This window comes from Mycteria americana, chromosome 8 (assembly GCF_035582795.1).
Source record: "Mycteria americana isolate JAX WOST 10 ecotype Jacksonville Zoo and Gardens chromosome 8, USCA_MyAme_1.0, whole genome shotgun sequence".
Lineage (NCBI taxonomy): Eukaryota > Metazoa > Chordata > Aves > Ciconiiformes > Ciconiidae > Mycteria > Mycteria americana.
Window position 1 is genome coordinate 7,429,514 of NC_134372.1, and position 13,995 is coordinate 7,443,508.

At 52.3% G+C, this 13,995-nt stretch overlaps 1 protein-coding gene across 5 annotated transcripts in view; it reads right to left on the reverse strand.

The window, feature by feature from the left end:
- Positions 1–8,609: 8,609 nt before the first annotated feature.
- Positions 8,610–13,995, reverse strand: part of PDGFRB (platelet derived growth factor receptor beta) — a 34,611-nt gene continuing 29,225 nt past the window's right edge. For 4 of the 5 annotated variants that reach the window (XM_075509424.1, XM_075509425.1, XM_075509427.1 and 1 more), the window contains one exon: positions 8,610–13,976. In XM_075509424.1, coding sequence (XP_075365539.1) covers positions 13,826–13,976 — 151 coding nt within the window. In that variant the 3' untranslated portion in view covers positions 8,610–13,825. The remainder of the gene's footprint in view (positions 13,977–13,995) is intronic. The other variant, XM_075509430.1, reaches the window with a different exon arrangement.

Below are 13,995 nucleotides of genomic sequence, written 5' to 3' on the forward strand. Positions count from 1 at the left end.
TGCACGAAGCTCAAGGATGTCTCTCTGCTGCTCTCCAGCAGCTTCCGCAGCATTGCCAGTAACTGCTGGCCAAAGGTTTTACCACACTTGGGTTGTGTAACCATGACCTCTAGTTACAGCTGCAGGCTCTGTCCCTGCCTCTCCCATGCCAGCCAAAACATTACTTTCCTCTGCTGAGGGTTTGGAAATGGTGAGGAAGGAGAAGTGAAGGCTGGTAAGACAGAGAGGCTCTGTGGCACCTTACCGCAGAAGCCAGTCATCAGGACTTTGACTTGGTCCTGGGGGATAACTAGGCTAAGGTCTGGCCCTGGGAGAGACCCATACCAGGCCTGAGCTCCCATTCTCAACGATGCGGGGGAAAAGCTTGGTTTCTGAGGACACCTTCCCCAGAGTCACCTACAGTATCTGGGGGCAGGGGATGGGGAAAAGTGTGCTTATTGCATCTCTGCCTGGCGCTTCTACCTCAGAGGTTTAGATTCATCCACAACAAGAAGACAAAAGAAACCCCAGGAAGACCTCTCAAGATAGCCAAGAACAGACGTGAGCTGATCAGGTTTCAAATCCTTCATCTGCTTGATCTGAAGCTGGGATTTGAGCCCCTGACACTCCCCCAGCAAGAGCCCAGATCACAATGGTCATACCACATCAGCCCTGGGTATCTCAGAAGATGCACTTGCAATCCAAGAAGTAGGAGAAGGAAGTCAGGCCCCAGCTCCAGCTTGAAGCTATTGCTTTGGACAACCTTGGCATGCTGCAGCTTTGTGCTGCAGATGGCCAACAGTGATGGTACTCAGCCAAATGTGTCTAACACCCTGACATGGCAGACAGTGCCTGATGAGGATGTCACAGCTGGTGACCTGCATTGCCCAGTGCCTCAAGGAACCTTCAAAGGGATCCTGACAGATATCATTACGATATCTCACAAATCTGCATCAGACCTGCCTAGTCCCTATTATCTTAAAAAAAAAAAAAAGAAATTAAAAATCCTGCAGCCTTCACAACCCAGTTCCCAGCACAGCAGACCCGGAAAAAGCCTGCTCAGCATGTCAAAGACATGACTTGAAGTGAAACACTATGCAGTGCAAGAGCAAGAAGGATGCAAACTTCCTGGGCTGAAAATATGAACACAGCAGTGGCTCAAGAGGGATACACTGCCTCCCTGTTACATGCCGAGCGCTTTCCCCCCTAGATTTCCCCCTTCCAGGGGGGACTTCCCACCATAGTCTCATCATGTGGGGAACAAGCTCAAAAGGATAATGAAGGAAAGTGTCACACAAGATCTGCGAGGCTGCCAGCACTTAAGACACGAGATTAGTAATACTAGTTTCTGGTTTGTTTGGTTGCAAGCCTCAAAACAGGCTTAGTGACTCTTGAGGTTGATGGGTTATTGCCTCTTGGCCATCTCTGCAGCCTCAAAAACCAGGCATATTCACCTTTCCCTTCTTGGCTGCCTGAGTTCTGTTTCCATCACAAGCTCTAACACCTGGCTCTACAGCCCTGTTGTGTATGCCAGCACCACCAGAAAACAGCAATCCTCAGACATCTCCAGCCGGGCACAAGGTGCATTGGAAGGTGCCGATGAGGTCAGCTTTCCCGATTCTTTCACCTGCAGGCCAAGCATCTCCAGCTCTTGCCCCGTTTGGGCAAAGGGTTATTTCAGAGACGGCTTCCCTCAGGACACACTTTCTGCTGAACCTCTCCTTCCTCCTAACCCCAACCCAGACCCAAACAGCAGGAAGTTTTCCTTTCCTATCTCCCCACTGCTCAGGCTCTTCCTATGCTATGTGCACCTTTCCATACCCCTTGGCCTTACCCCAGCAGTGCTGCAGGCAGCCAACAGCTAGCCCTCAGCACAGCTGGCTCCAGAGCCACCACAGACTAGCAACACACCCTCTTTCCACCACTGTCCTCCCTCTGTAATGACAGCCAGTTCTGGATGGTCTTCAGGAAGCTCCTGCAGCCAAGTCTGCACTAAAAGCCAAGCTGGTGTCTCCTCCCCACTCTGCCACAGAGCAAACATGTTCTCTTGCCTGCTCCCTGCCCATGCTGAGGCTCCTTGAACCTGCCCACAGCAGCAGTGGCTGCCTCATGAAGTAGCCTCCAGAAGCAGGCACCATCCCAGCCCACAGCAGGCTTTTGGTAGACGTGATTGGGAGCCCGGCTTTGCCCTCTACCACCAGGAGCCGAGCGCCCATTAGTCCAATTTCAGCGTTGCCCCGTCCCCAGCCCCACTGAGGCTGTTACCCCTCCTCACCCGAGGAGGGATAGAGCACTCACACCAGACACCCAGGAAACCCTCGCTGCATCCCAAACCTGCCCCGGCGTGACATGGAGACACTGTAGGGCTTTGAGGGGCCAGTGGACCTACCGTGCCAGACGCCGGCTGTGGTGAGCAGCAGGAGGAGAACAGGACCCATGTCCCCAGGAACCACGGTGCCCCCAGTGTGGAACAGGGACGCAGCTGAAGGATCCTCTTGAGCAGCAGACCCCTCTCCTCACGGGCACCGTCCGCAGCACTCCCTCAACAGGAGCTTCTCCTTTCTGAGTTGACCACAAGTTAAGAAATTCCCTTTTTTTTGTTTGTTTTTGAAACAGGAGGAAAAAAAAAAAAAAGCAAGTGATGCTTTGAGACGTCACTGGTGACAAACCCCCTTGGCAGAGGTGGGGCCATGCACGCACCCTGCTGCAGGCCCCCCCCATCCCCCCGCCTTTGTTGGGGCCACCTTCCTGCCTCAGAGAGGGGTTCAGCCCCAGACCGCTCTGCAGGGCTGGCAGGGGCCACTGCACTGTGCCGGGGTTCAGGACAATCCCTATGTGCCCTGGCTACGGCCACGCAAACCCTCAGGGACTTCTATACACTTTCCTCGTGCTTGGGGACACAGAGAGCCTGGCTGGGACCTGCCTTGATGGCAGGGGACTCCATTTTACCTCAGTGAGACAAGCTTTACCTCAGGCCTGGTGGATCTTGCCAGCTCTGGGTCCTGAGGACCCACACAGGAACGTGGCTGACTCCCTTACAACAGGCCCATGAAGATGATTCAGCCTGGGGCAGCTCCCAGGTGGGAAAAGGCCTGTGAAGATGACAAATTATTTTGTTTTAACCAAGAGCGTGATCCCTGGTGCAGAGAGGGGTCCTGTGGCCACACAGGATCATCTCCAAGCCCCACTCCAGCACCATGCAGAGGCAGGGTCAAGTCCTGCCAGCTGCAGGCTTGCCTTCACCACCCTCCGCAGCAGGGAGACATGTTGGGGTCTGGCCTGCAGACCCTTGCCTGTCCCCCCTGGGCTGGGGGACACATGGGGATCCCCTCTCCTCTTCTCTTCAGCCTCTTCTCTTCTCCCAGTACCTCCAAGCGTGGGACTCAGAGCAACACTGTCACCATCAGCCAGCCACAGGGACCCTTCCTCCCCTGGAGCCCATCCCACCCAGTCCTATTGCCTTGCTGGTGGGGAGGCTTTTTGAAGCTGTTTTCTAACTGACAACCTGGCAGGCACCCGGGAGCAGTAATTCGGCACTTTGTTAACCCTCCCCTGGACCACCCCTCTTCCAAAACAGGGGGTGAAGGTAGGCTTGAAGCAAAACAGTTCTCCCAGGGATGCTCAAGTCAGCAAAACGTTAGCAGATCAAGTCAAACACAGGGTGCCTCTTGCTCTCTGCTCTATCTCTGGATAATCTCACACTGCAGCAGAAGTTCATGGCAGTTCACGGCAGCTCTGAGGTGGGAAGTTATGGCCACCACCTGACAGCGCTGGGAAGCACAGGAGAGGAAGGTCCTGCCTGGGGCAAGCTGGAGGGCTCTGCCTTAGCTGCACCCAGCTGCAGCCCCATCAGTGGGGAGGTGACAGGGACACTGGCTGCAAAGCGTAGGCAGAAAGAGATGGGCTTTTCCAAAATGTCTGCAAAGAGGTGGCTGTTGAATCTGCACTTGCAATGCAAAGGTACCCAGGCAGAGGAGTGCCCCTCATGCCTCTACAAACCGGAGGGGAATGGGCTTCTCCAAAGGGGACAATTATAGAGGTACCAGCAAGATAAGGTCTTGGGGCCAAGAGATGAGAGCATGGCTGACTGTGCTAGAGATGACTAAGAGTCATGGGAACATGGAGAGAGCTCTTGGTTTTGGCCAGAAGGATGGCTGGAGAGCATGAGGGAGTCCAGAGAGAAGGAAAGGCAGCTTTTGGCCAGAGAAGATTTCCTCTCAGCAGTTTTTCCTGGCAGGATGTGGGGAAGAAGAACACAAAGTGGAGGTAGCATGGTGTGCTGGGGGGCTCCGGCCCAGGGCTGGGGGGCTGTCAAGCAGCTGGGCCGCAGGAGACGTCTGCCTGATTATTCTTTCCTCCTTTTGAGCCAAAGGGGCTTTTTTAAAGGATGTTTGTTTCCCTCCTTCTTCTTTTTAAGTTGTTGTGTTTTTTTTTTCCAGGAACAAATGCCAGTTCAGAGAGAACTGACTCACCAGTGTGAACAAGTATTAAACCAGACAGGTTTAATACAGAGAAGGGAAACAATCTCTCAGCCTCCCTTCTCTTTGAGGAGGCCCCTTGTGGAGTGTCTCTGATGGCAATGGTCCACAGGTGACAAGTCACAGCCTGTACACACGGGTGCCCAAGCTAGGCTGGGCACACCTGGGGATGCTCAGTGGGACAAGCTGTCAGATGGGGTTCCTCCCTCATTGGTGGCCATCTCTTCCTGCCTGCAGGCTGCACCCCAAATCCTGTGCTACAGGAGTGCTGCTGGGGCTTTTGTGCCATGCAGCTCTGAGCAAGGGGCCCGGATGCTCTTGTGGGAGCTGCAGCCTTACTTTGAGTCACTTGAAGCCCAGGGATGTCTGTGGAGGCCCCGATGGCCAGGAAGGTGTGCTGGGAGATGGCACAAGACTTGCTCAGTGCTTCACTGGCTGCAGGCTGGCGGTGGAGGGGAGAGTGGAGGCTGCTGTGAGCCCTGGTTGGGAGCACTGGGAGCTCAGGCTGGGAGCGGGGCTGAGCCATTCCAGCCCTACAGGACCCCTGCACTGAGTACAGTCATGGTGTCATGTCTGCCTGTACTGCCCTGCAGCAGTCTGGGGACACATGTAGAACAGAATCATAGAATCACAGAATCATAGAATCATTTAAGTTGGAAAAGACCTTTAAGATCATCAAGTCCAACCATTAACCTAGCATTGCCAAATCCACCACTAAACCATGTCCCTAAGCACCACATCTACACGTCTTTTAAATACCTCTGGGGATGGTAACTCAACCACTTCCCTGGGCAGCCTGTTCCAATGCTTGATAACCCTTTCAGTGAAGAAATTTTTCCTAACATCCAATCTAAACCTCCCCTGGTCCAACTTGAGGCCATTTCCTCATATCCTATGCTTGTTACTTGGGAGAAGAGACCGACCCCCACCTCTCTACAACCTCCTTTCAGGTAGCTGTAGAGAGCGATAAGGTCTCCCCTCAGCCTCCTTTTCTCCAGGCTAAACAACCCCAGGTCCCTCAGCCGCTCCCCATCAGCCTTGTGCTCCAGACCCTTCCCCAGCTCCGTTGCCCTTCTCTGCACACGCTCCAGTACCTCAATATCCCTCTTGTAGTGGGGGGCCCAACACTGAACACAGTGTTCGAGATGCGGCCTCACCAGTGCCGAGTACAGGGGCACGATCACTTCCCTAGTCCTGCTGGCCACACTATTTCTGATACAAGCCAGGATGCTATTGGCCGCCTTGGCCACCTGGGCACACTGCTGGCTCATATTCAGGCGGCTGTCAACCAACACCCCCAGGTTCTTTTCCACCAGGCAGCTTTCCAGCCACTCTTCCCGAGGCCTGTAGCATTGCATGGGGTTGTTGTGACCAAAGTGCAGGACTCAGCACTTGGCCTTGTTGAAACTCATACAACTGGCCTCAGCCCATCGATCCAGGCTGTCCAGGTCCCTCTGTAGAGCCTTCCTACCCTCAAGTAGATCAACGTTCCCACCCAACTTGGTGTTGTCTGCAAACTTACTGAGGGTGCACTCGATCTCCTCGTCCAGATCATTGATAAAGATATTAAACAGAACCGGCCCCAGTACTGAGCCCTGGGGAACACCACTTGTGACCGGCCACCAACTGGAGTAAACTCCATTCACCACCACCCTTTGGGCCTGGCCATCCAGCCAGTTCCCTGCCGGCTCGTCTTTCGGCACATGGGGACGGCCTGCTCCTGCGCCCTTACGATTTCCTTCTTGAAGAATGTCCAGCCTTCCTGGACTCCTTTGCCCTTCAGGACTGCTTCCCAAGGGACTCTGTCAACCAGTCTCCTAAACAGGCCAAAGTTTGCCCTGCGGAAGTCCAAGGTAGCAGTTCTGCTGACCCCCCTCCTCACTTCTCCAAGAATCAAAAACTCTCTCATTTTGTGATCACTGTGCCCAAGACAGCCTCCAACCATCACATCACCCACAAGTCCTTCTCTGTTCACAATCAACAGGTCCAGTGAGTTGCCTTCCCTAGTTGGCTCACTCACCAGCTGTGTCAAGAAGTCATCTTCCACATACTCCAGGAACCTCCTAGACTGTTTCCTCTCTGCTGTATTGTATTGCCAGCAGACATCTGGTAAGTTGAAGTCCCCCACGAGAACAAGGGCTAGCGATCGTGAGGCTTCTCCCAGCTGCTTATAGAATATTTCGTCTGCCTCTTCATCCGGGTTGGGTGGTCTATAACAGAATCCCACTGTAATATCTGCCTTGTTGGCCTTCCCCCTGAGTCTTACCCATAAACACTCAACCCTATCGTCACTGTCATTAAGCTCTAGACAATCAAAACACTCCCTGACACACAGGGCTACCCCACTGCCTCTCCTTCCTTGCCTATCCCTTCTGAAGAGTTTATAGCCATCCATCGCCACACTCCCGTTGTGTGAGTCATCCCACCATGTTTCCATGATGGCAATTATAAACACCCATGTCCCGAGTGAGCTGTTGGTACCCAAAAAGCTGAAAACCCTGGTTACAGCAGGCCAGGGTTTGTCTCTGCAGTCTGAGTTTCTCTGCTTCCCTAAGCTCTTCCATGAGATGCCTGTCTCATTGCTGGAGAGGAGACTTTTTTAGTTGTGGGGAAAATGCCCTGCTGGGAGGCTGGTAGTCCCCATGTCCGCCTACTCATTCCCAGCCCCATGACCCCTCCTCGGTGCATCCCGACATGCAAAAGGCCTGCCAGGCAGGGATTGGGCAGTGGAAGCCGGCTGGGTTCAGGGCTGAGGTCTACCAATTCCCCCTCCCTGCTTGTCCCCAAGCCTTTGCTGCAGCCTCTCTGGAGATGAGGTGATTTTTTTCCCCTGCTGATTCAGCTCCTGGAGAAAAATGCCCTGTCTGTCTGTCATGGCTGAGCCGTGCCAGGTGACTCAGAGCGTATCTGGGGAGAATCAGCCTGAGCTGGTCAGGGAGCCTGCAAACCTCCTCTCTGGCAAACTGAGCAAAGACGGGAGCCCAGGACAGGCCGTGCTGGAAAGGGGAGCCTTGCTGGGACTTGGACCTGTCTCCTGCTGCAGCTGGTGCCTTGAGCTTTTGGGTACACAAAGGGTTTCCCGGAGCTGAGGGAGGCACAACTGCTGCCAGTGGGGACTTGCACCAGGGCTGCATCATGCAGCCTGAAAACAGGGTCAACATCGATATATTTGAACCTCAGTTCAAAATCCTCTCTTCGCAGCAGCCCCAGGCCTTCCAAGCATGTGGCTCAGAGCTGGCTGCAAACAGCTCCGCTCAGCAGAGGGGTCATTTTTGAGAGGAGCAGTTTCATTGGAGCCAGAGAGAGGAGAAAACTTTGGGCTGGACTCAGGAGGTGCCTGTCTCCCATGGGGCTGGGGGACCCCAGCACTTCTGGAGAGGTGACTGGGAGAAGGTGAGAGGAGCAGGAGGAAAGCAGGGGCACATGTGGACCAGAGGGAGTGGTAGTGTAGGGAGCCAGTACTGTGGGGTTGTGTCTTTAAAGGGTATCAGTGAATTCCTCATCCCAGAGGGAGGGGAGGAGAACCCAGCTCAGAGGGGAGCAGGACATGGGGAACCCTGTGCAAAGCAGTGTGGCTCCTGCTGGTGCCCTGCCCCATTGCTACCCCCAGTCTCTCCCACCGCCCTGAGCTATTAAACTACATGGAAATATCAACAGCACTGTGGTGACCCCCATCTCCTTCAGCCCAGCGCTGTTCAGTCTGGCAGCTCCCGCATCCCTACCCTGATCTGAGCACAGACCCAGCAATGCCCCCAAGGAGCACATCAAGCCCTTGTTGGGGACTGCTGGCCCAAACCTCTGCCACTGGGAATACACATGGGAACTGTTCCCGGTGTCCTTCCCTTTACCCACCTCCTCCCAGTGCAACACGACCTACAAGCTGGCCAGTTACCGGAGAGATGGGGCAGATCCTGCCCTGTTTGCAGCCCTTTTTCCTTACCAAGTCTCTGGGCTCAGCTGTTGCCTTGCTGTGCTTCTCTGTGCCTGGCTCCCAGCTTGGCTTTCACTAAGTGTCGGGGTCATGCACAGTGTATTAACATGCTTAGCCTTCACCCACGACATGGTTAAGCTGTATTCCCAGCCCCATCTGAGTGTAAGAAGGTGGCAGCAACCAAAACCAGACAAACAAAGGAAGAGATGGAACTTTGCAAAAAGAAAAACACCTTTATTTTTAAACTCTTTCTTTAAAAACATATTTGTAAAAGTTTACAGCATAAAAATAATATCTCATGGCTATAGATGTGACATAGTACAAATCCTACAAATACATCTGTAAACCTAGGAAAATGTTAACTCTTTGGTACCTTAGTCCAAACTCTGTTTTTTTCTTTGCCCTCAGGATGGTTTCTGACAGACAGCATGGAGGCAGGTGCTGCTTCTGTTCAGAGATGCTGCAGAGTAAGAGCATGATGCCAGCAAGCCAGCACAGCAGGAGGGGGAGAGGGCAGATGGCACACTTTGGGTAAGCTTTGCAGTTATGGTGCAATCCATGAAGGAGGAAAGGAACAGTGGGACGCTGCAGGCTTCCCAGCACGAGCTGGCTTCCCTGCCTCCTCCCACCCCTGCAAGAGTCATCTCTCCAAAGTGCCGCTGGAGCTAAACTGGAGCAGTTCCCCTGCCTTTGCCAAAGCCAACTGGATCTATCTTGGCATGTCACAGAGACTTCAGCCCTCCGGGTGAAGCACGGAAATTATGCTGGGAGCCCAGCAACCTGTGTGCTGACCCATGAAATCTGATTTTTGAAAGATACCTGGCCTGCCCTGGGCAAGTCCCGCAGACAACATGGTACCTCCACTGCTATGGTCAGCCCTGGCCGCTCAGCATCCAGGCTGGGCTGGGGTCTGCTGCGGGAAGGACCTGTGCATGGCCCAGGAGCTGCCCGGCGCCCAGTGAGGACCTGCAGCTGCCCTGGCTGCTCTCTGCCTGTGCAACCACCCGGGGCAAAGGCTGCCAAAAGGCTGCGAAAGCTGCCAAAGGGCAACCTTCATGTTCTCCAAGTGGGAGCGCAGCCAGGCTGCGTCCAGGCTCCCTGGGGCTGGCTTGGCAGCCTGCTGCTCTCCTGTCCATGTGGGACATCCTGTGGTTTGCACTGTGTACTGGCCACACCAATCCTGGGATCTGAGCTAGGCACTGAGCCCGGCCAGAGCCCTTCCTCATGCCTGTGCGTTGGAGCATGGGGTTTCCCTCCATAGTGCATTAGCTGACATCTTATTTTAGAAAGAGCCCCCAAAAGGAGACATCTGTGAAATCCCCTTCTCCAGATCTGCCCAGCTTTACACAGGCCGAGCTTCCCCACAGCCAAAACCTAACCCACTGCCCAGTACCCTGTATTTGTGGTGCTGTCTTTCCCCCAACCCAGAGCCCTGACTGGGAAGAAGAGGAAGAGCCATTTCTCACTTCTGGCTGACTTCCTCCTGGCTGCACATCTGCACTGCACTTCTGCCTCCCATCCCTGTGGGACTCTGCCACAGTCCCCTTGGCAGGTGAACAGAGACAATTTAGTTACAAGTAAAGTCCGCTGTGCTCTAGATTTCTTAACACGACACAAACAAACACTAAACGTGACACTCTCGCTTAAAAAAATAATAACACGCTCAAACCGAGAAGGACAAAACCTGCGCGCACATCAGTCTGAGAAGCATCTTAAATGTGGAAAGAGACACCGGAGTGTCACATTAGTTTCTGGGTTACACTTAGGTATGTATGAAATAGTGACTGGCAGTAGGATTATGCATATACTGGTGCTGATAACGATGTAACAGCTGTAGAGTAAAATATAATCTACAAATAAAAGATATTGCACTAGAGATGGGCCCAAGCTATGGCATGTGTCCCTTTTTGGGGGGCTCAGTTTGGGTCCACCTCTAAACACAAAAACACACCCAAACAAAAATACTGATCATTGAAACTAAAAACCTGGAGGGACCGGTTCCCTTCAGAGTCTCACCCGAGAAATTATGGCTACAAAAGTGATGGGCCCAGAACAGCCAACCATTTCTCCTGGCCCTCACCCACCAGGCCATGCAGGGACTGGAATGTCGGCAGCAGAGAGAGAGGGAGCGGGGGGCTGGAGCTGGCTCCCCAGGCGGAGAGAGCTTGTCTGGGGGGCTGCTGTAAGCTTCAGCCCTGCCAAGCCCTCTCTTTGAGGAGAGTGGCAGGGATGCTTAGCAAAACATGTTGGCTTTGCCCAGCTGCCAGCCTGTCCCTGGCTGAGAAGATCTGCTCACTGCAGTGGGTGTGCATGCCCTTGCTAAATGGTGATGGGAATAGTTGAGTAAGGACAGGAAAGTACCACAAAGTGCAAGACTCGGCCCTTGCAATCACAGGGCCAAAGGCAAATATTTGGTCATATCTCTCTGGAGTGGAGAACGGTACCATTTTACAGAGAGTCTGGCATACCTACTTTAAGAAGGAAGAGGGAGGTGGGGTTAGCACTCCGTCAGCAGCCAGAACAGGTTTTGATGCAAAGAATAATTGCAATAAATCTACAAATGGGACAAAATGCAGTAGGCATCCAAGTGTAGCTAATGCCCAGTTAATAGGACAGGATACCTGAGTTCCCCCAGCAGGGAGAAGAAATAGATCTCCTCTTTCAGGACTGTGGAAACTACTTGATAGTGGGAAATTATTAATTTAATTAGTAATTAATCTGTACAAGATGGTGTTTAGTATGGGATTTGTGAAGTAAATAAGCAAATGGCCAAAGTGAGGGTGAGAAGGGGTTAATTGATGGGGAAATCTTTGGGCTGGACGGAGGTAGTAAAAGTAGCTCTGTAGGGTTGCTCTTGATGCTAGAAGTATTTAATATTTTTATTAGTCAGTCCAGCCCAAAAATAACAGTTTGTTAACAAAATGTGCTGATGACCCAATGTCTGGAACAGCAGGGAGTATCTTGGTTAGAAATGCTGGAAGTGTAGAAAGACGTAGGTGCTTAGACTGGTCAGAAGATGACTCCAAACTACCAGTATGTTGTGGCTGGGAAAAGGCCAACATTATCCAAAGCTACACCAGGCAAGTCAAATCCAGTACAGACCAGAACTATTAATGCCCTATGTGAGGTCTACATTTGACCTCACCTGGAGTACTGGGTACTTCTGGTCACCTTTGATAGAGAAGAACAAATTAAAAATGGAGCTGGTGCAGACAGGGGCTATTAGAATGATCTGATGTGCCATCCTATGGGCTCAAGTTGCAGTGACACGGATCCTACCAAGCACCTTACATGTTAGAAAAATAGAGTGGTCTGACCCCAAGCATCTCATGAGTTACTGCTTCTCCGTGGTTAGGATCATTTCATGAACTGTGGCCACAGAAGATGGCTCCTTCATTACAAGCAGGAGGAACAGAGCATGGAAAAACAGTTGTCATTCACAGTGTGTTTCCTACGGATGGTGGGGAATCTGACTACATGGGCTGAAAATATACTCCACCGGCTGCCAATAAAAGTGCTATTTCTTATGTTCACATTTTACCAAGGACATCAGCCCACAAAGCATCTACTCCTCTTTTAGCTGCATAAACAGCAGCATTGCAATGACAGACAACTTAGAACAGAAGCTGTTCTGCTGGGGATTTCTGGCAGAAGATTCATATTTAAAAAAAATAATTCTGAGTGGCTCTGAGGTGGCAGAAGCCCAGCAAGATGCTGATTGAATTTCTGAATTTGTAAACCTGCCTGTGTAGTTTTGGTAGGATTCACAGAGATGTGCATGAGTAGGGCAATGAAGGGATCAAAGGGAGTGGGGGGCATGCAGTGAACAGAGTTCTGTGCAAGGTGAAACTTCTCCTTTCAGAAAAAAACCCTGCTAGTTTCTATGGTGTCAGAGCTGTAGTTTGGGGGTCTAGCTTTCATCTCTGCAGAGGTGGGGTTCACCACTGATTTCAAAAGCCATGATGTTCCTCCTGCTTTGAGTCTCCTCACTCAACTGGCAGCTGAGAGCACAAGAAGTCCCAGGCCTGCCTGTGAGAAGCAAGGAAGGAGGCGAGAAGCAGGAGAAAGATCTCTGCCCTTTTATTCTTCAAAACACTTTCCAAGAGAGAGGAATCCACCCCGATTCCTCTTGCTCTGCTTGGTTCCCCATGACACTTCACCCACAGCCCAGGCAGGCTGCAAGTGGCTGTGCCTGGCCCCTAGAAAGAGGCAGGGTGTGAAATACAGTTCAGCTGTGACCAAACAGCTTCCCAGCCTCTCTCCCTCTCTCTTTTGAGGTGTCCCTGGGTTGGTGTTCTGGCATCCTTATTGCTCCCCATAGTCTTGCTATGACTCAGGAGGGACTGGTGAGACATCCCATCCTGAGAAAGGGTGTTCGGGTGAACAGTCTATCAAAAGGGAGCCCTTGCTTCCCAAAGATAAGGCACAATGATTTTGCAGCTGGTGAGGTTATATGATTTCCCAGCAGATGAGCTGGACTTAGTGGCAGTAGATTAATGAATAGCCATATTGCTTCCTTATACTGGCCCTGGCTAGTGGATTAATATATTTGTTCCCTTTAAATCTTCAATGGAGAATAATTAGCTTAGTGTCCACACAGACGACACGAACAACACTGGACTGCTCTCTTTGCTACTACAACAGAGTCACTGTGAGAGCATTTTGAGTTCCTGGCATGCCCTTGGGGCTCCTGGTGCCACGCTGGGCACAAAAGGGTTTGGGGTGTGACAGCCCCTCTAGGTGGGTGCAGAGCTGTGCCCCAGAGCCATGGGTACCTGTAGTGCTTGTGATGATCTATCCACCATAGAAGAGCTGTCAAGAAAGGAAAACGGTGATTCAGTATCTCTGAGACGCTGCCTGGTCTCTCCAGGACTTGCCTGTGCTTGGAGGAGAATCTGCCCAATGTACTCTTGATCTCCAGCAGCTGAAGGTTGGTGTTGCAGGTTCTCTAGGCAAATCATCTGTCCCTGTGGCATTTCACAGAACCACAGTGTGGCTGGTGCTGAGACCATCAGAGAAGTGCTGGTGCAGAGGAGATGAAACTCATTGCCATGGAGGAGGAAGAGGCTGGAGTATCATCTTAGCAATGCATAAAGTGTCATCTCTTGTGGAGATCCAACCCACGTCTTCCACTTGAAAAGAAGATGTTGGTCTGTGAGATGTCTCCCTCCTGCAGTGGTTTGATCACTGAGGAGGATGTGGCAGTGATCTGGAAGGTTGCTGGCACTGAGCCATATCTTTGTAAGGGGGAACGGGATGGCAATGGGGAAAAGTCTTTAATTCTCCACCCAACACTGGGAGATAGGAGGGAAGGAGGAATGCTGGGACAGGTGGGGATGTCCCAATGTACAAGCACAAAGAATAGCTCTCTGTGATGTCTGGGTCAGCCCCTCAGCTGATCTCGCCGTGGGGAGATGCAGAGTCAGCCCAGCTCTGACTACAGGAAACTCTCTTCCACCTCTTGGTGCCCTGTGGTCAGCTCCTGGCAGCCTGGCTGTGGGTCGGATTCCTGCTCCTCATCCTGCCGGAGGCCCAGAGGGCTGTCACAGGATATTGTAGACGATGTGTTGGCCTCGTTCAGTGTAGAGCTGAAGGGAGACAAGGAGG